The 27,781-nt window shown below is 38.1% G+C and overlaps 2 protein-coding genes across 2 annotated transcripts in view; one reads left to right on the top strand and one right to left on the bottom strand.

Annotated features, from left to right (window-relative positions):
- The window catches only part of LOC106558737 (sperm-associated acrosin inhibitor-like), a 124,011-nt gene that overhangs the window by 87,609 nt on the left and 8,621 nt on the right, over positions 1-27,781 (bottom strand). The window lies entirely within an intron of this gene.
- Positions 16,186-26,193, top strand: LOC102155510 (ovomucoid-like). Its single transcript, XM_038535103.1, has 4 exons — positions 16,186-16,367; positions 17,687-17,712; positions 19,664-19,794; positions 26,004-26,193. Exons 1-4 carry the CDS (start codon positions 16,322-16,324, stop codon positions 26,077-26,079), a joined length of 279 nt encoding a protein of 92 aa, XP_038391031.1. The 5' UTR covers positions 16,186-16,321; the 3' UTR covers positions 26,080-26,193.

The following is a 27,781-nucleotide window of genomic DNA, read 5'->3' as shown; positions in this document are numbered from 1 at the left end:
AATATCCACTCTTTGTTAGATGCTAGAAATGCATCAATGAGCATACAAATATAAAAATTCATCCTTCCTTTATGAAGCTTTAAAATTGCATAGGAAGAATTATATTAATAAAATATCAATCATATATATATATATATATATATACACATGTATATAACATATGTATAAGTTAGACTAACTAGGGCAATCAGGAAAGGCCTCCCCAATTCCTGAGGTGATTTATAAGCAGAAGCCTAAATTATGGGTAGAAGTTAGGCAAGGAACACAAGGGCAGGAGTTGAGATGGGTGGAATGAGGAGGCAGTAGCCATGGGTTGAGAAGTGAGAAGTGTCATTCCAAGTAAAGGGAATAGCAGGAGACTGCGACATAACAAACTAGCAAAGTTATTGGCCAGTTCATGTTTTCCAGCCACTCTGCCTCCCAAGCCTCCTTACTATTCACTGCCCACCATCTATTTCCAACCGTCTCCAGAGTGATATTTCTCAAACACAGATCTTATCTTGTCCCTGCTAAAATCACTTTGGTGAGTCTCTCTCCCTACAAGTCCATCAGTGCTAGCCTCGCTCTCCAGCCTCATCTCTCTCCATTCCACATTATGAAATGGACCATTCTCAGAACCTTCCATGCACTTGGCAATTGTGCATATGCTGGTCCCTCTTCCTGCAATTCTATTTCCCATTTCTCCTCTCACTGATTTCCTCTCATTAAAAAGATTCATCCCTAATGCTATCTTCCCTAAAAAGCTCCTATGTATTCTCTAATGAGTGTCTCCTATGCATTCATTCATTCATGTAATCCTCCCAGGTTATCAAGCATCATAGTATATTCTCATTAATTTGTAAGCATCTGTCTTTTCTGCTATATTGTGAGATCACAGCTGGCATGCTGCAGGCGTTTGGTGAATGCTTAATAAATTAACTGAATTAAATTAAGATGAATTGAATTTGACTTCTAACAACATGTAAGCAAGGAAACCACAGTGTCTTATCCCAGATAATCCCGAAATCAGATGTCACCTTCTGATCCAACTCTGTCACTAGACTATATGGCATCTGTTTACATTCTGTATCAACCCAAATTCTGAATGCTTCTTCAAGTTCCCATAAAAAGAATACACAGACATACAAATAAGAAAGAGGGATGATTGCTTTTCCAGAAATTGTGGAAGAGTAATTTATATGGCAGTCACCTTGCTCACCACCGACAGCCTAAAACTCCCCATTACATTCCTGTCCTCAACAGTCATCTTTTGCAACACCACTTCGTAAATCCTTGTCATTTGTAACATGAAAAGAAAACTGCCATAACATTTTAAAGATACATAAATAAAAGAAAAGGAAAACAATTAAAGCCATTTGTTAAAACTGGTTGCTAGGACAGAAACCTACTCACATTCTAAGAAATCTCACTCTGTGTCATTTTTAATTAGTTCTTCCTTACAGTTCAGCAAAGCAGGCACTACTCAGCCAATAAACCAGTCTTTCTGGAACAGGTAATTCCTGTCTCTCTCAGAGAACAAAGGGAAGCTGAAACATTGACTTTGGAATTTTAATTAATGATAATAGTACAGATCAAGGAAGTGGAAGCCAGATCTACAAAAACATTCCTTAACAAAACCTATATCCAGGGACACATCCAGAAAACCTTTCAGAATTTCTTAAGAAAAGGAACTCTGAGTCAATTGAAATTAAGCTTTTTTTATGAGTTCCTGCTGAAACGCTGGAAGAGAACTACTGAAGTTGTGAAAGATGCCTCTGGGGAGCTCAGGAAACTATCTGATCGATAGTTCCACTTGCCAGACTCCTAGGCGCTGATTCCCTGGGATATGAGTCATTTAATGCTCAAAAATAGGCTCTGTGGTTTAAACAGCGAAGTCCAGGAGCAGCTTAGCCCTCTGTAACTGACTCATCAAGAGGAAGCCTGGCTTCTGGGTTTCATTCTTTTTATTCCCCATTGTTCCAGAATCTCAGTCCACAAGCCCAAGATCCCCGTTCTGACCAAGGCAGCTTCCCCAGCCTGTAGCCCTACTCTGCAACGTGTCCAGCATCCCATCCATCTGGTCTTGCACTTCTAGTCTGTGCTCTTTGCAGCTCTCCTTCTCTCCCTTCTACCTGTTCCAGAAATGGAGCCCAGTGTCAGACACCCTAAAATATTGGCTGACATCTATTATGCCAGTCACATCCCTGGTTGCCCTGTCTCTGTTTGGGCTGCCTATCTGGGCTCTGGTCAGTTCCTTCTCATTTATCTATGAAGCCCATGATTGGCAGAACCACCAACCCCTTGAGATATTGACGTGTCTTCCATGTCAGATGAAATTATTTGTGAAACCTCTATAATATAATGGTCAAGAAGGTGATCATTTGGCAATCTATATGATTATTGAATCTTTATGTTGCATATCTAAAACTCATATGTTATATGTCAATTATATCTCAAATTTTTAAAAATTCCAAAACAAAAAAGAGGAAAAAAAAAACCTAAAGGAATTAAAAAAAAAAAAAAGGGATATGAGGCTTTGGGGACAGAGAGCCCTAGGATTAAATCTAGATTTGCCACTTCTGAGTAACCTTGAATTACTGGTTGAACCTGAGTTTTAGTTCCTGCATTTCAAAGTAGAGGCAGCAAGAGTTCCTTATGGACTGGCATGAATCAACATCTACACACAATACATAATACTGTTGTGGGCACATAATTAGCAAACAGTAAGTGATTGATTTCCAAAACAGAAACAACAAAAATCTGTGGTCATCCTAATTTTGTCCCCTAAACACAATGGGTAGGTTCTGGCTTTTCATTGTCTTCTGCCTAATTCCACCTTAGCATAAACCCACTCCTGCCTAACCCGGCCTGAAAGAACACTACGTACCTCCTGTTAGAGTAGATCATCACTGTTAGAGCCACAGAAGGCAGCAGAGTGGTTTGACTGCAATGAAAATATACTCCCATCTGGGACCTTGGTAAGAGGTTTTTTTTTTTTTTTTTTAATTATCCTCATTTTTGGTTTAAGAAAAAAGGACAGAGGAAAGAAAAAGAAAAAATATGCATCTTCTAGTTTGGAGTCTCCTGAGAACAGGAGATTGTGTCCTCTTTATCGTTATGTCTAAAATGGATATTTATTTGTTTCTCCATGTCATGCCTGACATACATATGTAATTTTTAAATTATCAGGGGGAAAAAATGAAAACCAACTTAGGTCAATTATACTCAAAGCCACGTATTCAACATCCTAATGGCATGAAGAGCTCCAAACTAAATTCTACATTGCCTGCAAATGACAAGAGAAAATAGCAAAGGGCAGAGAACAGGAAAATAAACTTAATTCCTCACAGCTGGAGAAATGTTTCTAGACTGTGGTTGCATGAGGGTCTTTGCCAGAGGAGAGGAAGATGAGGGTGCAGTAGAGCTGGCAGCCTGAGTTGCAGCAAAAAATGGGAGTTAGGGAAGGGGCACATAAAAAGTTTTAATGACAGAACTTGTGGCTATTTCTCAAACTGTCTGATAGACGTATGAGCATTTGTGTTGCTGTTAGTTTTAAACTATACTTGTATATTATACACACTCTTTTGTATATTTGACATATGACAAAATAAAGAAAAGATGGGTAAGGAGGGAAGTCGATGTTCTCCGGTATAAATTGGCTGTGAATTTGAGATTTGCTAAGTGAAAAGTATCAAGAGGTTTGCCTTTATGGCATTCTCTTCCTTCCCCAGTATCTACAGGCTTCTTTGACATGTTTTCCTCAAGGACAGAGTCTTACTTTCTCTTCTCCTAAAATAGTGCTGACGTGACCAAGACTAGCCCATCGTGGGCCCAAATAATAGAGAGAGGGATACAGGCTGGAGTAGGGCCCTATGTTACTCAATTGGCATGAATATTTCCACTTTTGCATTGAAACTTCCCATGAAGAAAAAAGCACAAAATACAGAATATTCATGGTATGGTACATAATATTAACATAATAAACTCAATAAGAATTATTATCACAGTTTAAAAATATAAAACACTGGTGGCTACAATCCTTATGCAATGCAAAAATTGCCTTTATAGGCCTCCTAACAGGTATTTTTTTTCTTTTTTTAAAATTTTTATTTATTTATGATAGTCACAGAGAGAGAGAGAGAGAGAGAGAGGCAGAGACACAGGCAGAGGGAGAAGCAGGCTCCATGCACCGGGAGCCCGATGTGGGATTCGATCCCGGGTCTCCAGGATCGCGCCCTGGGCCAAAGGCAGGCGCTAAACCGCTGCGCCACCCAGGGATCCCCTAACAGGTATTCATGCAGCTTCTTGTTGGATCTATTGGGTGAGAATGCCATTATTAATGGGGACCTCTATTAAGGTTTTGTATTTTTATCAAGCTTAGATTTACTTAGGAAAAATTAGGAGAGTAAATAGTATGAGCTTAGAGCCACAGAGAAAAACTATAACTGTGAACTCTTTCAATATTTTTAAGATAGTTCTTTATACTTTCTGAGTTTACTAATATTAGTTGAAGAAAACCTTGGGCCATGTCCTATACTAAATGCTTTATATCATGATCTCATTTAATTCATAAAATAACCCTAGTAATAAATGTATGTGAATACAAATTAGGGTATTTATAGTATTTACCATGGTAAATCTGGCACCTAATTTATTTCTAGAGCATGATTGGAGCTCAGAAAAATAAAAAAAAATAGTAAGTTAAGGAATGAATCTGCATTTTTCCCACTTAAGAAAAACAAAGTTCAGTGAAGACAGATATGCAGTTCAATACGAGTAAGAAATGGTAGAGTTATGATTGATAAGAGCTCTGTTTGACCCTATAGCTCAAGTCCTTAAACACTATGCTCCCTTAACACTTAAACTATGCTCCTTAGGCAGTATCATAATCCCTATCCCCAGAACAGCCCATCCAGACAGATTCTGGCTGTTTTTTACTCTCTCACAAGGAGATAAATGTGAGTTCTCCACTGCACAGCATTTCAAGGCCAAGGGCCCTATGTCCACTGGTGTTGTAGAGAATGCTTGCTAGCCTGTGAGCTCTAAAGTCAAGAAGAGCTGCCAACGACCTTTTCATAGAGCCATAGAATGGCTCTTCAAAATCTTCATTTTGCATAGTTGAGTCCTTGTAGTACTTAGCAAATAGTACACATAAAGAATGTTTCACTTTGTTAAGTTACTTCCTAATATTTGGCACTATAAGAAGTGCAAATGCTATCCTTCCCTTTGGACAATGGCAGTGCAGTTGATGGTATCACTAGCTAAGTATACCCCCAATACTGAATGCAATGGAGGTCTTTAGCTCTTGGTCCATCAAACTCTACTTGGCTTCTAAAGTTTAGTCCTACTTGGAGACAAAGCAATCATGGACAAAGCATAGGAACAGCCCAGCTTCTGCACCATTGGATTCTTAAGATATCCACATGGACCCCCATTCTTGGTTTGAGGATGCTGGTGATCTTCCCCTTAGGAAACCTGAATAAGTAGCTCTCAACAGAGAACAGGTATATTTCCAATAGACAGTCAGCTAACTTTCCCATTAGCTCTACTTGTACCATAAAATCTGGGGTTCCCAAGAAAGCCATAGAGCATGGATTATTGCATAAGTCTTGCCAACCGAGATCAGTGAATGGATTCCTCTGCTCTACGTCCAGTCTGGAACCAGGTCTGGGAGACTTTCAGTTGATGTGAACCCTGGGTAAAGGGCTAAGACACCTAGTGCCGATAGCCTTACTTATCGCTGCATCAGACTCACATGAAAATGTCTCTATTGCAAAAAAATGAGTACTAAACCAAGGAACCTATCTTTAAAACTTATTTTAAACATTTACTGGTTCTGAGATCTTGAACCAGTTACTAATTTCATTAAGACCCAGTTTTTTTCTTCATAAAGATGATGATACCCATCTTAGACAAATACGTGAATCAAATAGTATATGCAAAAGCACTAAAATAGTTTATGCACCATCCAAACGTAAATTAGCATTAATTTAGGTTACATTATGTAATCCTTTCACAAGGAAACTTTTCCCATGATTCATTGAATTTTTTAAACCTGTTCTAGGGCTCTGGAAAGTAGCCATTTCTTAATAGGATGACACATCTGGCCAGGATATAATGCAAGCCTCAATGGGCTAGGCTGATAATAGTAGGTCACTTCTATTGTCTCCACCTTACAGCCCTTGGCTGCTTTCAGCAGCATGGGAGCAAATAGCTCCTTATTATCCTAGAAACTGTGCCCAGGAAATTCTGAGACTTACTCATCTTAAAGATAAAGCAAGTCTGTTTTTGTTTTAATGCATTTTTCTCGATCCAGGGAGAAATCATTGAATCACATAATCTCAGAATTAGAGTGGCTATAAGCTCATCTAACCCAACTGTCAGAAAGCTTCCTGTGAGATCTCTGAGAAGCAATCACCATCCAGCTTCTACTTTGATACAAAAACTCCCTTGTCAAAAAGACAGTTCATTCTTGATCTATTTGAATCAATAGAATATTCTTACTTTGAGTAGAAATCAACATTGACCAACTTGCCATTTATGACTGACACAAGATTTAAGAATTGTGAAATTATATCATTTATCTGTCCATTCCATATTTATAGAGTACTGGCTATGGCCTGGCATCATTTAATAAACAAATTCTCATTATAATCCCCTTTTTAGTCTTGGGTCCTTTTTCTTGCACTACATTCTTACTTTAGAAGAGCAATCATAGCATCACCACTCTCTCTGAGTGAGTCTAAACTGATTAATTTGATTTGAAGCCTTGATGGGAACCCCATGTCAGCTGGCACAGATGAGGAAGCAAAGCAAAAGTCCAATATACCTCCCTAACATTAGTTTTGATTAAAGAAAATGGTCATTTCACAACATATGGTATAGAATTACTACTCTTATATAATCTCATAATTGGGATGAATTTTTCTATCTCAAAATTAAAAGCTCTGCCATACATCTTTTAATATGTAAAAGATATGATTTAGATCATTTATCTAGAATTATCAGAGATAAATCTTATATGCCACATAATTTTGTTATGTACCTGAGTATTTACCCTATTAAGTGTCAAAGTTGATTTTATTGAAAGAATTCTAGATTCAAACCATTATTAAATGCAGTCAATGTAGTATAGCGTCCAAGTGCACTGGCTTTAGAGTCAGAAAGAATTGTTAGTTCCCAGCTTTGTTGATGTGTGACAAGGACACATTATTTTAATTTTCTGGACCTGTTTATTTATTTACACAATGAGAATAATTATATTTACCTCATTGAATTGCTATGAACATAAATGCTATAATTTTTGCAATAGGCTATAGCCCTTTGTACATAGTAAAAATTCTAGAACATTTAGAAAGTATAATTATAAAATGCCATGTTTCTTTATTTATTCATCAGTGGATAAAGAATGTGATCTGATCTTTTTATTTTGATTCAGTATGAAAATTATTAATATTCTTTAGAGACTTCTCATACACAGTAATAAAAACTTTCAGCTAATGGGCAGGCAATGTAAGTGACACTTTAAATTCCCTTTGAGGCTGTGCCTCATAAGTGAAAGAGAATAATAAATTAGCATAGAAATGAAGAATATGTACTTTGAAGTCACAGACTTGGGTTCCAGTAATATGCTTATCAATTACTAGCTATATGATTTTAGAAAACGCACTTTTTTTCTGTTTAGGTTTCCTTTTTTAAAGGAAATGTTAATAGTGTCTACCTCAAAAGATTGCAAGAGTTAAAAGGTAAACCACATTCAGGGTACTCAGGGGGTTTCTGGCAATTATCCAGGAGTTCCATAGATCTCAACTATTGTTGATCTATGCCTTCCTACGAAGCATGTAGGCTGATATGATGCAAAAGGGGTGACAAAAGAGTGTGAGATGAATAGGTAAGCCTGTGTTGTGAAATAAATAAGATTTTCTGAGTAAACCGTGAGAGGCAGTAGAGTACATGATGTAGGCATCAAAATACATTACCCTGACTTAGGTGAAGAGTTCACTGAACATGAAGCAAGCAGTATTTGGTTGAGAAGAGAGGATAGAGTTTGGGTCATTCCTTAGACTATGAAGGTCCCCCAGGGTAGTGAAGACCAAAATGTACAGTGTTGAGCCACTCAGCCTCCATCTTGCAACACCTAGCATCATAAGCAGGCAGCGTCTAAACATATCTGTGCCTCAAAACATCACTTTCCAACAAGAATGTCAGAAGGAGTAATTACAGCAAATATTTAAAGACCATTTTATCTGCCATCTACTATTCTAAGTCCTTTGTTTATGCAAACTCACTTAATATTATTAAGAACTATATGAAATAGGTACTTCCACCCCCATTTTGCAGATGGAAATGGCATTGGAATTAGAGCCAAAACATGGATTAAGGACTGTCTATGTCGTGGACTCTGGGCCAGTTAATTTAGCTTTCTGAGTCAGAAGTCATCAATTGGCAAAAATGCAAATAGAAGTAACCGCACTTCATTGAGTTGAAAAGAGGGTCCTGTCAGAACGTATGTGATAGAAAGAGTGTGGTGGGAAGGGCACCAGTGCTCATGTAAAAGAGTGTTGGCCTCAAATCCACCTCAGCTTATTACCATAAACCAGTCACTTGTCATCTCAGAATGGCTGCCACATTTTAAAAATAGGAATAATAGCCAGGCCCATTCATAATACTTGGGGCCTCAGGGCTAGAATTAAAATGGAAGCCAATGTACTACATGTCTACAATGCACTTAGCTCAAATATTTAAATAAATTTAAATAAAATTCTATCCTTGGCAAATATAGCATCATTGCAATGTGAAAGTCCAGGTTGAATTTAAAATTCTCAGTTTCTTGCCAGAATGTAGATGCACAAAAGAAGGTGGCACTAAGGCATTGGTCTTTCTTTTGGACTGTAGTTGGTTTTCTCTTCTCCTCCCTGGTATTTTCATGCCTCAAGAAGAGCCTTGTGCACTTGGACCAGCACACTAAAGCACTGACATGTTCAATCTTCACCCAAACCTTGCCAGTTACTCCTAGGTCACATATTGGGGTGATAGCTGTGCATTCTGGGGAGAATGGACCTGAGGAAGAAATTCACATAAGCCCTGTAAGCAGGATCAAGTCTGTTTGGAAAGAAAGTTCAGTTCAGGGCTCCAAGGTATAGTCTAGAAGGTCTTTGACTTACATACAAGCTCTTATTCTTGTGAGGAGAGACATGGCTGGAGAAGAGCCAGTGAGAAGCCCCCTAAAACTTGGGGGTCTAGGGTAAAGGATCTCCTTTTGCAAAGATTAAAGATGGTACCAGTAATACCTACTTTTCAAAATTAATACAATTAGATATCACCCAACATCTGTCAGAATGCCTAAAATCAACAACACAAGAAACTAAAGCTGTTGGTCAGGATGTGAAGAAACAGGAACCCTCTTACACTGTTGGTGGGAATGCAAACTGGGGCAGCCACTCTGGAAAGCAACAACTTCTGGCAACTTCTATGACAGCTGCGTGAACAGCATGTCTGACCCCTCCATCTTTGTGATCTTTGAGAGGCACCGGATCTACCGGGAGTACGTGATCCAGTACGCCTGCTCCAACAAGCCCTCAGAGGGGGGGCCTCCACCCTCTTCTCCTTGGTGTCTTTCTTTAGCGGCCGGCAGTGAGCACACAAGGGTGTGTGTTTTTTTTTTTCTTTTTCACAAGGGTGTTTTTAATGCCTTTCAGGCATGTCTTCCTTGGCGTTGCTATTCGGGAAGGGTTTTGTTTGTTTGTTTTTTTAACAAAAACTTTTAATGAACTGTTCATTTAATGTTGACATCCTGATGAAGTTACAGTCTTAATCTCACTAATAATGGTTCCGTTTTAAGCCACTTTTGGGCTCGTTAGAAGACTAACCAGAAGTGTTTATAGGTGGGCCTGTTACTGCTTTTTACTAGTGGGTTAATAAACCTCCAGCGACTCTGGAGTTTCCTCAAAAAGTTCAAAATAGAACTATCCTACTATCTAGCAATTGCACTAGTAGGTATTTATTTATTTATTTATTTATTTATTTATTTATTAATAAGAGGCACAGAGAGAGAAGAGAGGCAGAGACACAGGCAGAGGGAGAAGCAGGCTCCATGCAGGAAGCCTGACGTGGGACTCGCCCCTGGGTCTCCAGGATCAGGCCCTGGACTGAAGGCAGCGCTAAACCTCTGAACCACCTGGGCTGCCCACTAGCAGGTATTTAACCAAAGGATACAATAATACAGATTTGAAGGGATACATGTACCCCAGTGTTAAAACAGCATTACCTAAATAGCCAAACTATGGAAACAGCCCAAGTGTCCATTGACTGATGAATGGATAAAGAAGATATGGTATATATGTATGTGTATATATATATATCTATATACACACATGCACATATATATGTATATATATACACGTATATACATATACATATATATACATATTTATGTGTGTATAGATGTGTATATATGTAATGAATTATTATTCAGCCTTTAAAAAGAATAAAATCTTGTCATTTGCAACAATATGAATGGAACTAGAGAGTATTATGCTAAGTGAGATAAGTCAGTGAAAGACAAATACCATATGATTTCATCTATATGTGGAATTTAAGAAACAAAACAAATGAACAAAGGGAAAATGAGAGAGAGAGAGAGAGAGAGAGAGAGAGACAAACCAAGAAACAGATGGCTAATTATAGAGAACAACCTGATGTTACCAGAGGGGAGGTAGGTGGGGGGATGGGTGAAATAGATGAGGAGGATTAAGGGGGGCACTTGTGGTGAGCACTGGGTGGTATATGGAAGGGTTGAATCACTATATTGTACACCTGAAAGTAATACTATATGTTAACTGGAATTTTTTTTAAAGATTTTATTTATTTATTCATGAGAGACACAGAGAGAGAGAGAGAGAGAGAGAGAGAGAAGAGAGGCAGAGACACAGGCAGAGGGAGAAGCAGGCTCCATGCAGGAAGCCTGACGTGGGACTCGCCCCTGGGTCTCCAGGATCAGGTCCTGGGCTGAAGGCGGCGTTAAACCGCTGAGCCACCCGGGCTGCCCCAGTTAACTGGAAATTTCAGTTAAAACTTTAAAAACCTGTTATAAAGGTTAATAGCATGTGGAAATACCCAAAACATGTCACAATGTTAACAATGTTAACTTATATAAATGCTATTGTAGCTGCTGCTGCTGTTATCATCATCATCATCATCATTAGAATGTGCTTGGAAAACCACTAGTAGCTCTAGGGAAGCAGGAGATTGAGGTTCTTGTCTTATGGAGTTGGAAAATGAATCTCATCAAGAAAGGAGAGTGAGTAAAGTGATATAGTTTTATTAAACAAGAGTGCAGAGAGAGCTGTCAGGAGTGAGGGGGTCCTAACAGGGTTGCCAACATGGGCCTCTACTGACAGTCTTTAATTTAGGACTGAGGAGGGAGCTTGGGGCTTTGTCATTCTTGTGATGTCTTTGAGTAAGAACGGATGATAATATCTTTAATGCTCATTTCTTTTTAGGGTCTGGTTTTTCTTTGTTGGTCACAGGTGACTGTCATAAAAAAGACACTCTCTCCTACCCACACCTAGGGCAGGATGGTCTGGTTTGTTCCCTTGTTTCTGGTTTCCTTACACCTCAGCATTTTGGGGATTTCTGTGAGCCTGATTCTGTAGCCCTTTACCTATCTCTCCCCACCTAGCCCTGCCTGTCCCTTACTCTATAGGAACATAGGTAGTATTTTGGTAATCCTCACACCTTTTGTCCCTATAAAACATTGAAAGGCCTTGTCATCAATTCAGTACTCAATACCAATATCAAGGAGAAACAACATTTGTCAGGCTATGAGTTTAAATCAACTCTTCTGGGCTTCAGTATTTTAAAATCCATACCAGCAGCCCAGAGGGTATTCCTGAGGGGTTTGAGGAATCTGTTTCCACTTTCTGGTTCTAAACTTAATTTTCCTAAATTAAGACTTTTCACAACTCAGCAAATAGGTCTAGCATTCTTTAGCTATCTTAAATCATTAAGAGGCAATTTAGTAATCAAGATGAATTCTCTTGCTCGAATACAGTGCAAGTATAAGAGGCCTGGCTGGCACTGCCAGATCGGCTGTCTTGGTTCCATCCCACTAACTCTGGTCATTTCAGCCCCATAAGCACAGCACTTCCCTCTTGTTCTAAGTCCTTGCCTCAGCCTCTGGATCTTCCTTGCTCTGGTGTTCTTGCCCTTGCCCACGGCAACAGTAGCCCCGGCACGGTCTTCTGCCCAGAGGATTCTGAGATAATGTCACCTCACAGAAGGATAACTATATTTTTCTCCTGAAAGACGTTGTGGCAACACATTTTTATGACTATTGGGAAATTATAGAGTCACAGACTCTCAGATCTTGAAAAATATGAAAGGTCTTATCTTTCAACTTTCAGTTCGGAGAGGAATCTCATTCCATATCCCTGAGAGATAGTCATTCGACTCTTGTTTCCATTTGGGTAGCCCTGAAAATGATATGGCCAGGTCTCCATAAGGCAGTACTGTCCATTATTTGACATGCTGAATGTTTGGAAAACTGTCTGCTCACAATCTCTTAATCAGCACTTATTCATGCATCATGAGCTGGGCGCTGGGTTGAGGGCTCAAAATGCAATGATGAGTAAGATCATCTTTGTCCTCAGTGAACTCTTTATGTTGAGCCAAAAAGCCACATAATACAGTGGTTAAGTTGGTGAACTCTGGAAATCAGTTTTCCCAGGTTTACATTCAGCCAATAATACTAACAAAATTTCAGCTCTAGGATGCTACGTGCTGAGGTTCTAACGTGCTGAGGTTCTAATGTAAAATATGGTGACTATGGTGGAAAACACTGTACTATATAATTGACATCCGCTAAGAGACTAGAACTTAAATATTCACACACACACAAACACACACACACGAAGGGTAACAATGTGATGGATGTATTAATTAACTGGATGGGGAAAACCCTTTCATAATGTAAATGTGCATCAAATCATCACAGTGTATATTTTAAATAGTTTACGATTTTAAAATAAAATCTTTAAAAAAGGACTGGTAGGCATCTTACAATTTTGTTACTCAATCCATGTACAAATAATTATATTTGCATAATACAATTGTGGTTAAACTGACTTAGCAGGGTTTTTACAAAAACTAAGTTTTAGAAGGGATTGTACACATGACACTAGGAGAAAGTTCAGGAGCCTGCTTAAAGTTTAGTGAAGCAAAGAATATTGGTCACACTGTGGTAAGAATGATCTGTTCTAAGATAGTCCATCTTTATTTTTCAAACCCCTAGTGCTTAGAAGAACTTGGTGTTCCTGGGAAATCTGAGAACTGATCATATTTGTAGGATAACACATTCTTCCTTAAGAGTTAAACCTCATGTCTTTGTTTTAGTAACAATATGAACTAAGCCCTATTTTACCCAGTTATAACAGAATCTTTAATACAGAATTATTGATCTTTCATGATCTCTGTGCCCTCCCTTGTTATGCAATCCAAGTACTATAATAGAAATCACATATAATAAACTTGAGTTTCCATGTATATATACATCCTGGTTATTTAACACACTTTATGTTAAATAAAACAGTAGAGGGTTCCCTTTTCTCTGCATCCTCTCCAACATTTGTGGTTTCCTGCCTTGTTAATTTTCCCCATTCTCACTGGTGTGAGGTGGTATCTCATTGTGGTTTTGATTTGTATTTCCCTGATGGCAAGTGATGCAGAGCATTTTCTCATGTGCATGTTGGCCATGTCTATGTCTTCCTCTGTGAGATTTCTGTTCATGTCTTTTGCCCATTTCATGATTGGATTGTTTGTTTCTTTGGTGTTGAGTTTGATAAGTTCTTTATAGATCTTGGAAACTAGCCCTTTATCTGATACGTCATTTGCAAATATCTTCTCCCATTCTGTAGGTTGTCTTTTAGTTTTGTTGACTGTATCCTTTGCTGTGCAAAAGCTTCTTATCTTGATGAAGTCCCAATAGTTCATTTTTGCTTTTGTTTCTTTTGCCTTCGTGGATGTATCTTGCAAGAAGTTACTATGGCCGAGTTCAAAAAGGGTGTTGCCTGTGTTCTTCTCTAGGATTTTGATGGAATCTTGTCTCACATTTAGATCTTTCATCCATTTTGAGTTTATCTTTGTGTATGGTGAAAGAGAGTGGTCTAGTTTCATTCTTCTGCATGTGGATGTCCAATTTTCCCAGTACCATTTATTGAAGAGACTGTCTTTTTTCCAGTGGATAGTCTTTCCTCCTTTGTCAAATATTAGTTGACCATAAAGTTGAGGGTTCACTTCTGGATTCTCTATTCTGTTCCATTGATCTATGTGTCTGTTTTTGTGCCAGTACCACACTGTCTTGATGACCACAGCTTTGTAATACAACCTGAAATCTGGCATTGTGATGCCCCCAGCTATGGTTTTCTTTTTTAAAATTCCCCTGGCTATTCGGGGTCTTTTCTGATTCCACACAAATCTTAAACTGTTGGTGGGAATGTGAAATGGTGCAGCCACTCTGGAAAACTGTGGAGGTTCCTCAAAGAGTTAAAAATAGACCTGCCCTACGACCCAGCAATTGCACTGTTGGGGATTTACCCCAAAGATACAGATGCAATGAAACACCGGGACACCTGCACCCCGATGTTTCTAGCAGCAATGTTCACAATAGTCAAACTGTGGAAGGAGCCTTGCTGTCCATCGAAAGATGAATGGATAAAGAAGATGTGGTTTATGTATACAATGGAATATTACTCAGCCATTAGAAACGACAAATACCCACCATTTGCTTCAACGTGGATGGAACTGGAGGATATTATGCTGAGTGAAGTAAGTCAATTGGAGAAGGACAAACATTATATGTTCTCATTCATTTGGGGAATATAAATAATAGTGAAAGGGAATATAAGGGAAGGGGGAAGAAATGTGTGGGAAATATCAGAAAGGGAGACAGAACATAAAGACGCCTAACTCTGAGAAACGAACTAGGGGTGGTGGAAGGGGAGGAGAGTGGGGGGTGGGAGTGAATGGGTGACGGGCACTGAGGGGGGCACTTGACGGGATGAGCACTGGGTGTTATTCTGTATGTTGGCAAATTGAACACCAATAAAAAATAAATTTATTATAAAAAAATTAAAAATAAATAAAAAATACTTATGGGCTGGAAAACCAGTTTTAAAAATGTCAGCGCCATCAACAGAGGAATAAAGAAGTGAAGGCTATGGAAAAAAAAAAAAGAAATTGCAAATACCCACCATTTGCTTCGACATGTATGGAAATGAAGGGTATTATGCTGAGTGAAATAAGTCAATCGGAGAAGGACAAACATTATATGGTCTCATTCATTTGGGGAATATAAATAATAGTGAAAGGGAATACAGGGGAAGGGAGAAGAAATGGGTAGGAAATATCAGAAAAGGAGACAGAACATGGAAGACTCCTAACTCTGGGAAACGAACTAGGGGTGGTGGAAGAGGAGGAGGGCGGGGGGTGGGGGTGACTGGGTGGCGGGCACTGAAGGGGGCAATTGACGGGATGAGCACTGGGTGTTGTTCCGTATGTTGGCAAATTGAACATCAATAAAAAATAAATTTATTATTAAATAAATAAATTAAATAAATAAATAAATAAATAAAACAGTAGATGCTAGAACTAGGAAAGTAGGCAAGGCCATGGCAATAAAAAGGATAAAGAGATTGCTCTACTAAGAAAAATTGCCATTAGGTAGTAAACAAAGAAAGGGCCAAGAAAATTAGTCCTTTAGTGTAAAATTGTGGTATCCTAATCAATCGGTTCTCAAGAGGTAAATCAGACACTCTTATGCAATTTGTGTGTGTGTGTGTATGTATGTGCTTGATGTGTCTGAGTCACACTTTGGACCTACTGAATCTGAATCTTTGCGGGGTGAGGAGGTGGGGGGGTGGGGGGAAGGGGGACGGTGAGCATGTGTTTTGAAGACAGACACGTAAATTTCACTCTAAGTTCATCTTTTTCACATTTGTTTCTTCTTACTAGTCAAAAAATGGAATGCACTTCTGTGGAAGTGAATGATAATCTAACAATCAAACAAATCGATGTTAAATAATGATATCATGCCACAGCTCTACAGCTATTACAAATGAAATATTTTGGCCTGGGAAGTGTTCACAGTCTTTGATGACCCGGTGACTTTGCCCATGGTGTCACATGTAAACAGATCATTTACAGAGTGACTTCATAATAGGGTCTCAAGTTCTTATGGGTGGGTAGAGCCCTCAGTTCAAGAGAATTGAGCCTTCGAGGATCCACTACGAAGCTCTTGACGGAGGGAACTCTGGTGGATGAATCACATTGTTCCTTTTGGGAAAAGATGAAAACTTTCTTTGTGGCTATTTTGGCTACTGGCTATTTCTCATGTAAGAATCTGTCAAAGAACTTTGGGGAGGAAGTTAACATTTGATCTTCTAAGGGAAGAAACAAGCTAACAATAACTGTTTTCTAGATGTATGTATTTTTGAACCTTTGAAATTTCTCTGAGACAAATTTACTACCTCAACCAGAATGAATATCAGTGGTGAATCCATTTTTCTGTATTCCCAAAACTCTACCATAGACAGGTTCAGATTTGAGATAGTTTAAAGGATGATCGATGAGAGGTATAATCACTATTTGACAAATAATTTGGTCTTGAGTTAATGAGAAGTTTCATCTATCCTCCTGTCTCTTCCTAATAGTTTCCCATCATACTTCCACACACTGGTATTTTGTGTGTGTGTATTCAAATACCTTCTACACAAAGCAGTATCAGTTTTTTTTTTAATTTTTATTTATTTATGATAGTCAGAGAGAGAGAGAGAGAGGCAGAAACACAGGCAGAGGGAGAAGCAGGCTCCATGCACCGGGAGCCCGACGTGGGACTCGATCCTGGGTCTCCAGGATCGCGCCCTGGGCCAAAGGCAGGCGCCAAACCGCTATGCCACCCAGGGATCCCTGCAGTATCAGTTTCTAACATGGCTTACTATTAGAGCACAACCTGATGTTATCAAATCTCAAGAGAGGGCTCAGCTTTTCTAATTAACTCCAGCAAAATGGGAAGGGAAACCCATGAGGTGAAACTAACTCTGCCAGTGGAGCAGTAAAGTGGAAGGGGAGGCAGGGAGGATACTCAGCTGCAGCTGCTAAAAGAATTCAAGGCTGTTAAGTAACATATGAAATTTGAAGGTAATAAGAACTGTTAATAGTTTAGGTAAGCAGGTATGAATGCAATCCCAGACAGAGGAAGAAGCTTCTTTATAAGCAGATGGAGTTTGGAAAGAGGATATGTAAGACAGGCAATAATCAAAAAAGAAAGCAGTCGTCTAAGATTTCTGTGAGCAGGTAGCCAGGCCGACTATTAAGAACCAGACTTTTTCTGAAAGGGGTCTGCACAATATCTGAGCAATCCTGTGGTGGATGATATGCTGAGTCCCAGAGGATGAAGCCTGGGTTTAAATCTCTCCTAACTTCAGCATTAAACCTAGGAAAGGGTTATGGTTGAATTCTCAAGGAGGACACGAAGTGTGTTTGGGGAAGTGTTTTTGGGAATGAGGCATGGCAGGGCAAATCTTGAGTGAAAGAGCCACATATTTTTCTACAATTTTCATGGTTATTAATTTATATGGGATTCCTTAAGGGATTAATTAACTCAATACTACATTTTTTACTTGATCCTTTTTCCTAAACATTTTTGTTTCAGATATTTTTGGTGACCATTTATTCAAGGTAAGTTTTCTACTTCCTACATGAGGGTGATTTTTTTATAATATTAGGCTTCTAGTATTTCTATTAGTTTGCACCGTATTAAACCACTTGTAATTGTTACTATTTGAGCATTTCTGATATGCATAATGGCAATACATATAGTTCAATCTACCCATCTCTGTCAAAATAGATCCTGGGGTAAACCAAGATCCATCCCTATCTCTACAGCTCCTCCATATCCTATATACCACTAGCAATTAAAGCTCCTAATTTCTGATTTTTATTTTTTTCTTCCCTCTAAATTAATTGCTTTGCCTGCATATTAGGTTCTCCTTACTTCTTGGCTGTAGTATTGCAATGGCTACCCAAGGGTCTTCTTGCACTGAGTAGGATCCAGGGGTTGGCAAACTTTGGCCATATATTTTTGGAAACAGAGTTTTACTGGAATACAGCCATGATCATTATGTATTGTCTTTGGCTGTTTTTAGGCTGCAAAAACAGAATTGACTAGTTGCAAAAGAGATCATATGGCTTAAAAATTATAAAATATTTGATACCATGCTCTTCATAGGAAAAGTGTGTACTCATCTTCTCCACACTACAGGTGTGGGCCTTCTACAATACAAATCTGATTGAGACATCTCTTTAGAATAATAACTTCCAGTACTGGTGGGGATAAACCTTTTTGCATGCCTTTACAATATCTTCTTCAACCTAGCTTCTTTCTCACTAAAAGGAGAATTTCCTTTCACACCTTATAAATAACTTAAGCTATTTTGGGGTCCATGCTATTTCAATTTTGCCTCTGTATATACAGTCATCTCTAATTAAATCATTTTCATACTCCTATACAATTTTAGAAAGCATCTTCATCTTATAGGAATCCACTAAAGAATCAATTTTTTGGTAAAGCCTCCCTGAACAAACCTTGTAGCCTTCCTCACTAAAGGAGGAGATGAGAGACATAAATGGTATTTCCCAAAAAAGTGATTTGAGAACTTTCTAATAATATTAGTGATGATTTTAGCTAATTTGACAATGCATATTTTTATCGTAATAGTTAGTTTTTAACGTGTGTTAGAAAAAAATATAATTACAACTTCAAACCCAAGATATCATGGATATTCATATTCAGGACATTTCTAGGGTGAATAGTCAAGTTTAAAAAAGAAGCCCAATCAACCAAAAATATTTTTAAAGAAAAATGGCATATGAACTTGGAAGGAATAATGAACCAATGACAGAAGTTGGCCAACATTGCTTTCAGTAATGAGAGCCTTTTAAGTTTCATAGACAGGGAAGTACCCTGATCTATGGATATCTGAATATACTGTGATTTGAGCCAATGAAGGAGAAATTTGTGGCAGCTGACTTATCTGTTCATCACATAGTGCTCATGAACTTTCCAAGCCCTCCTTCTACCTATAGACTAGCCCTTCTTCTACTCTGTCAGTCAAGTCCTCTAAATCCAGCTTACTCCAACTCTGGGACTATGAAGGAAGAAAAACAAAATGAGAAAATAATCTTTTCTCATTACTCCAGCCTCCTAATCCTCAGGACTGGAATATAGCCAATAGCAGAGTGGGACCATGCAGGGTATTCTAATCTGAGCGCCACAGTGAAAGGGGGTTTTGATGAACTAAAATGATTCCAGAAGCACTTGGACAATAGTTGTAGGCATTTTTGTAACTTCCCTGAATGTTCTCTTTCCTTTCTAACAAGTTACAGATACATATCATATCATAGAGCCAAAGTATAGGACTATATAGCTTCAGCTGCCTTTCAAAGTGGAAATCCCAAAGGCTTTGGCTGCTGAATTTAAGATAAGGAAGTTTGATGTTTAAAGTGTGAAGGAAGACATATTTTATCATTATTTTCGTCTGCATAAAATAAAACTCCCAGGAACTTATATTAGAAGCCATTAAGCCAATCATTACAAGATTGAGAGTTTTACCTGTGAGTTTCGTTTTAGGACATTCAATGCAGTTATTATCAAAAGACGTTTATACAACGGAAACAGACATGCTCCATAAGAGTCAGCCCATTATGCGCTTCTAATAATGTTACATATTCTAATTCCTGCGTGTACTGCTTCGCTAACATGTAAGTGAAAAAAACCAAACCCCAAACAGAAACTTCTTTTTAGAAGCTAATATGCAGCTAAATTAAAATCCATGGGAGTGTTGAATCACTAGATTGTATACCTGAAACTAATATAACTACACTGGAATGAAAATTAAAGATACAAAAACAAAACCCTTCTATACATTTTGGCAAATGTATGTGAAGATGTGATTCAAGATGTGATTCTGTGAACTAAAAACTCGCTAGGGTTTCAGTTCAGCAGCTGAACCTAAAGGGGTTGGGGGTACCAAAGACTTGAACAGCCGGGATCCTGAGCCCTACCTCCAGCCCCAGGAGAGGAGTCAGGTTTTATCTGTTTCAAACATTAGGCTTTAATATGAGATTATATGTAAAAAAGGTTTCTGTTCCTAAAATGTTTGAAAATCATAGCCATAAGAAAATCCCCTTTTTCAAGATAAGATGAAAGCAACAAGTCTCAGCACTCAGAAGACCTTGGGTTGAGGCCTGACCCGTAGTTAAGTGATACTGGGAAGTCTCATAACCCTACCTCAAGTTCTCATCTACAAGTCTGAGATAAGATTTCCTGCTTTACTTGCTACATATGCTATGACAACACTGACTCTTCTTTCCTGGTATCTTCAAACATAAGAAGCTCATTGCTGTTTCAGGACCTTTGGGCAAATCGTCCTCTCGTACGAGAGTGTTTTCCCTGGATTTTCATGGGACTAGTTCTTCCTCATTATTTGGGCTTCAGCCTAAATCCTTCTCCCTTACAGATTCTTTTCCCTGGCCATCCTGCCTAAAACCAATTTACCTCTGATAGTTTCTGTGCGCTTCTGTTTCCTTCATAATTCTTACCATAATTCCCAGATATTTTTGTTTCTTAATTTTTGGCCTATCACCAAACATAAGCTCCACAGAGAGGTTTGTGACTTATTCTCAGCACTTAACACAGAGTTTGGTGCCAAGTAAGTGCCATAAGGACTTGTTGAATGAATGCACAGATGAACGAATGAGTTCCTAGAGGGGAGGAATGTGACCATGGGTATAAAAAGCATTTTTAAACTTAAAGCACTCTTTATAGATAATTTGTTTTTCAATTTTATCATTTATTGTATTGGCTCAATCTTTCAGTTGAGTGGGTGGTTAAGACTAAAGACTCTGACTCTATGGACTGGGATTGAAATTTTAGCTCTTTCATTTTTTTAAAAAAGGATTTTATTTATTCATGAGAGATACACAGAGAGAGGCAGAGACATAGGTAGAGGGAGAAGCAGGCTACCTGCAGGGAGCCTGATGCAGCACTGGATCCCAGGACCCCAGGATCATGCCCTGAGCCAAAGGCAGATGCTCAACCACTGAGCCACCCAGGTGCCCCTTGGCTCTTCTATTTGACCTAGGATAGATAACTTAACCTCAGTAATTACCTGAGAAGCTGACTGTGAGAATTGAAAAAGATAATGCATAAAGGGATCTTAGCATAATGCCTGTGTCATGGTAGGCCTTCAGTAAATAATAGCCCATCAGTGTCCTTGTCATGTTGGTTCCAACTAGATAACCTACCATCCTGGTTTGCCTGAGGCTGAGGGTTTCCCTGGAGTGTGCAGCTTTGAGTGCTAAAACAGGACGGTCTCAGACAAAACAAAGTAACTGGTCACCTTACCATCAATCAGCTTTCCTCTCTAGCCCCTTGTTCTCCTTCCATATTTACCAACTCTTTCTTTCACTCAGACATATGACCTATACCATAGTCATCCTCAACCAGTGCAACAGTACCTTCCAGCCAATGTCAAAACCTCATCTCATAGGCTTCCAATGTAGTGGTCATGATAATCCCAAGGAACACACTGAGATTCCTTAGAGGAAAGAGAAAACTGTAGAGACTACCCTTTCTCCCAAATTTATTATTAACTCTTCCTTTCTTTCTTCCTTCAAACTTGCTGTTTGCCTTCTTCCCTGGGATCCCAAGGCTTCAGGGAAATGAAAAATAACCTCTCATCGTAAAGAATTTATTCTTAGAGTCTTAATTTAAAAACAGAGTAAATAATAAATTCACTCTTTTAGAGTATATAATCCAGTGGTCATTAGTGTATTTAGAGTGGCACAACCATCACCACTATCTAATTTCAGAACAAATTTCATCAAAAATAAACTGTATCTCTTCTACCATCCCCCCAGTACCTGGCAACCACTAGTCTACTTTCTGTCTTTGTGAATTTGCTTATCCTGAACAATTAGCATGAATGGAATAATAAGATATATGGCTTTTTGTTTCTGACTTTTTTCATTTCACATAAGGTTATCAAAGTGCATCCATGTTGTAGAACGTATCAGTTCTTCATACTTTTTTATGGTGGAGTAATAGTCCATTGTATGTCTATACCACAGTGCTTTTATCTGTTTGTCCATTAATGGCCATTAGGTTGTTTTCACTTTTTGGCTATTAGGAATAATGTTGCTATGAACATTCATGTATAAGGTTTTGGCTGGATCTTTCCATTTCTCTTGGATATATAGCTAGGAGTTGAATTCTGGGTCATATAATAACTCTATGTTTAACACTTTGAGAGGTCGCCAAACTGTTTTTCAAAGCAGCTGCAACATTTTACAATCCCACAAGCAATGCATGAGGGATCCAATTTCTCATATCCTCAGAAACACTTACTAGTTGATACTGTTCATCTTTTTAATAATAACCATCCTAATGGGTGTGAAGTGGTATCTTGTGCTATGATTTGGGTTTCTCTTATGACAAATGATGTTTCGCATCCTCTCATGGGGGCATCTGTGTGGCTCAGTCGGTTAAGCATCTGCCTTCAGCTCAGGTCACAATCCCGGCATCAAATCATGCATGGGGCTGCCAGCTCAGTGGGGAGTCTGCTTCTCCCTCGGCCCTTCCCCCTGCTCATGATTTCTCTCTCATGCTCTCTCTCTCTCAAATAAAATCTTTAAAAGAAAAAAATATCTTCTCATGGACTAATTAGTCATTTGTATATCTTCTCTGAATAGATGTCTATTCAAATCCTTTGCTCACCTTTGCTCAAATAATATTATTTGCCTTTTTATTGTGAAATTCTAAGAATTCCATATATATTATGGTTACAATTTCCTTATCAGATATTTGCAATATTTTCTTCCATTCTGTGGATTATCTTTCCACTTTATTAATGATGTCCTATGAAGTGTGAAAGATTTTAATTTTGGTGATGTTTAATTTATCCATTGTTGTTTATGCTTTCATTGTCATATCTAAGACAAAGATTTACTCCTTTGTTTTCTTCTGAGAGGTTTATAGTTATTAGTTCTTATACTTATGGTTTTGATTGACTTTGAGTTAATTTTTGTATATGGTACGAGGCAGGACATCCAACTTCATTGTTTTGTATGTGGATAGCCAATTGTCCCAGCACCATTCATTGAAAGACTATTCTTTCCCACTGAATCGTTTCAGTGCCCTTGTTGAAAATCAATTGACCATAATTATAAGGGTTTATTTTTGGACTCTAAATTCTATTCCCTTGGTCTGTATATCCATCTTTGCCAGTACCACACTGCCTTGATTACTGAAGTTTACCGTAAGGTTTGAAATTAGGAAGGGCAGATTCTTCAACTTCGTTCTTTTTTCTGATTGTTTTGGCTATTCTGAGTACTATCCTTAGAAAGTGTTAAAGGTGTTGTCAAAGAACATTGTATAGGTTTGTTCAGCGTAATAGTCTTAAGAGTAACATACTAGGAAAAAGCTAAATATTCTAATAATACATGATTGGTTTCAATAATTTGTAGTACAACTGTAGCCAATACTTCTTGGGAAATGGGGAAGGCAATTGTGTCACCATTTATGGTAATTCTATAAATCTCAAGGCTCCAATGCCCTCTGACTTTGCTAGAAAGAAATTTAGTATTTTCTGAGGTTTTCATTTTGCCACATAGTTCTTAGATAAGTTCAAAGACATTAGTAGCACTGGAGGAAATACAATTTTCTTAGATAAAATATGCTCCTTTTCCTATTATGGCAATGCCACTTAAATATCCTTGTTCATATCCATCTCCCCTATGTTTAATACATCTATGTCCTACTGCCAATCTTCTTTTTGTCCCAGGCAGTTAAGAAGTCCATTCTGCTTCTCATGCCTAGACATTTCTAGAGAGTTCACACATAAGATTATCTGAGCCACCAGCTGTCACAGTTGTCTCTTTTAACCTGTGGCTGTTTTTTGTTTGTTCTTTAGGTTTGTAACTTTTTCTTTTTTTATACTTTAATTTTTTAAATTTAAATTCAATTAGCCAACATGTAGTACATCATTAGTTTCAGAGGTAGAGTTCAACAATTCATCAGTTGCATTTAACATGAAGTTTCTTTCTTCTCAGATTTTCGAGGCATTCCAAATGTGGGGCCAGGATGCATTCATGATAAGATGAGGGGACCAAGCACAACTTTATACTTTGCATATGTGCCTCCCTCCATCCTTCTAGCTCTAGTTCAGGTTCTGCCAGTACTTTATTTCTGCATCCTGGGGGACTTGAAAGGTTGATCTGCTTGGGCACACTGAAGACCTCTGGCTGAACACCATGCTTAAAGGTTCAAGCTATATATAATGAAAAGAAATTTTACTAGATGTTATATAGTTCTCTAAAAATAAGCAGGATACGTTAAGTTAAAAAAGAGAAAATATGAGGATATAAAATTATATATATAGTATGATCAGATTTTGAAAAATATATTCATTACATATACACAGAAATACAAAATATATTAAAGAGAATACAGGATGGGGATTTTCAGAAACTTTAAATAAATGAATGTAACTTTTGTGAGTATTATAAGCCAGCCACTGTGCATGCTAGTACATGGTAATTATCTCATTCAATATTCAAAATGATTCTATGAAGGAGGTATTGGTATTAACTCCCATTTTATAGATGATGAAACTGAGGCTTAGAATAATTTAGGGACATATCCAAGATGCCATAGCTTAGCAAGGGGAGAATCCAGAACCTTCAAGCTAAACTTTGTATTATCTTATCTCATGATTAGAATCTTATACTTGGCTAGAGTTTTAGAATTTTTTAGAACAATTTCTCATATTTGTTTCATGAATATTTAGTAAGTACTTAGAAGTTTGAGACACTGTGCTAGGTGCAGAAAAAGGGGGGAAAATATAGTATTATCAAAAATAATACATGATTATAAATCCTGCCACAGCATGGAAAGTACTTTCCCAGACAGAGCACCTGTGAGACTCACAATACCACTAACCTGTAGGCAGAAATATAATTATTCCCTTTTTTACATAAAAAAGAACAGACTCCAAAGTTAATTGTTGTCCAATGTCAAATAGGAAGTATTTGCAGAATATGAACATTTTTATCATTTTCCAGTAGCTCCTATGTAGCTAGTGTTAAACTTAAAAAAAAAAAAAAAAAAGGACTCTTTTTTTGCAGGGCACTAAGGTGACAGTTGGTTAAGATCTAACTCTTGATTTTGACTCAGGCCAGGATCTCAGAGTCCTGAGACGGACACCTACCAAGGGCTCTGCACTCAGCAGGATGTCTGCTGGAGATTCTCTCCTTCTTTCTCTCCCTCTACCCATCTCCTCTCTCTAAAATAAATAAATCTTTAAAAAGACAAAAAAAAATGGACCACTTTTTCATGAAAAATGCAATAGCAAAAGCCCATTAGCTATAATTTAGCCAAAATGGAGTGATTGGCTTGCTGTTGTTATTATATTTCAGTGAAAAAGTATAATTTCTTCATGTTTTCCACATTGTTGTCTTTATCTTGCTTTTGACCACTATGTCCCTTGCCCTCAGCAATAAAAATCCTTCCTGCTTGCAGTTCATAGAGCACTTTCACAGTGAGCCACGAAGAACTTTCTCAGTTGGCACTCATAATTGTGGTCATTTTACAGAGAAGGTAAAGTGAAAAAATTTCCCAAGGGTACCTCAGTGAATCATTGTCCTTCCCAATACTTCTTGATATACAGGTTCACACATTGCTAAAAGTTCTAATAAGTTTTCACCATGATTATAAAGTAGAGGAGTCTCCAATATAAAGGTAGAGTGAAGGGAGAGCATATCATTGTAGCTATGGGTTATCTGTAAGTCAGGCATTTACAAATCAAGGCCTCCCTTCCTTTAAATCCTTATTGGAGTACAGCTAGCTTAGAAGGAAGGAAGGATATATTGCATACAAACGGTCTCTAAATATTTATATCAATTTCTCTTAGAGCTTTGAAACTCACTCTTAGAATTCAACACAGTGGAAAATGCAGAAACACCAGAAAAGTTTGGAATATGACATGATTTTCCTCGTCAGGAGTGAACTCATTTAAATTAAGCATTGTCTTTCCTTCAAAAAGTGGAATTCATTATATTAGTTTATTTTTAAAAAATCAATAAATCTTATCCTAATGGAAAGTCTCTCTTTAACTCAAGATATATTTAATGAGGGATCCCTGGGTGGCGCAGCGGTTTAGCGCCTGCCTTTGGCCCAGGGTGCGATCCTGGAGACCCGGGATCGAATCCCATGTCGGGCTCCCGGTGCATGGAGCCTGCTTCTCCCTCTGCCTGTGTCTCTGCCTCTCTCTCTCTCTCTCTCTCTCTGTGTGTGACTATCATAAATTAAAAAAAAAAAAAAAGATATATTTAATGAGACGCGTCAGAATTGTGTTTGTTTCTAGAAATACAGAGCTGAACAGAAAATGAACTCTGGCTTTGAGCAACTCACAGTCTGATAGGCTAATTGGACAATTTATTCATTTACTCTGTCAATATTGGGTTGAATTGGTTAAATTAAATCAGAGATTTGGTTAAATTCTGGGACCTCAGTGGTAATCAAAACAGATCTAGGTCCTTATGCAGTTTTATAATCCTGCAAGGGAACAAGAAAATGAATAATTATTTAAAAATATGACAACGTGGATAAGAAAACAACCCCATAACTTCTAGGAGCCAACCTTGGCATTGCTGTAGGTTATCCTACTCACAGTGAGGCCTTGATGTTCTGTTTAACACAAACAATTTCACAGAACGTTAACACACAGTAAAGCCATTCATCTAGTAAAGTCTAGATGAATCTAGACTAAGACAGTATCACTCCATAATCACACCTGAACACAGGCAAAATGTGAACATTATGCAAACTACGAAATACCAAACATCCCCTAACTAATGTAAGTGATTACTGCTTCTCTGCCAATTACAACTTTAGCCTTTGGCTATTCTTCCCTCTTTCTAAATAGACTTTTTAAGATATCAAACATATTGAGGGCATGCAATCTACAGCAAAGTCAGTCTTCCTTAAATTTTCCCCAAATTAATTTAACAATCCCAAAACCTACAATGAATCCTTTATAATATCCTTTCACTGAGCTTTCCTACGGCTTCCCATGTGTGTTCTCTCTCTCTGCAACATACCATAAACCCAACTTGTTCAACTCTAATGTTCTTTAGTGTTCTTTGGCTGGAGGTCATTGACAAATGCAAAATTGGAAAGTGGCAACAGTATCATGCCTGTTGTTCAAAACTCTCTTTTCTTACTCTTCTTTCAAGACATTGAAAGGGGCATTAAGAATATGAAAATAGGGGAAAAAAAGAATATGAAAATAGGGGGAAAAAGAATATGAAAATAGGTGATATTTGAACTCTTAAGGGATAGGGAATATTTTACTCATTTATTTTTCCATTCATTGACTTATATGATACCTTGTTCCAAAAATAATTTAAGGTGACTGATATTATTAGGTGGATTCAGAGGTACGGAGTGGAGGGCAGCTGAGAGCATCAGATAAAGATGACACTGACCAAAGAGTCACCTAAATATAATGGAACCTGAAGGTGGGATGAGGATCCCCTAAATGACACTGACGTTTAACAGAATACACCCTTCCCCACTGCTCAGGCTCCCCCTACTCTTTCCTCAACCTGGAATAACACGTGAATCACTTCCAGTTACATTCTACTTGACTCTCTGTCACAATAGGCACTTCTTCCCTTTTCTGGAGAC

Source organism: Canis lupus, chromosome 4, assembly GCF_011100685.1.
Source record: "Canis lupus familiaris isolate Mischka breed German Shepherd chromosome 4, alternate assembly UU_Cfam_GSD_1.0, whole genome shotgun sequence".
Taxonomy (NCBI): Eukaryota; Metazoa; Chordata; class Mammalia; order Carnivora; family Canidae; genus Canis; species Canis lupus.
Note: the sequence above shows the minus strand (reverse complement) of the source record. Positions and strands in the feature narration are given on the sequence as shown.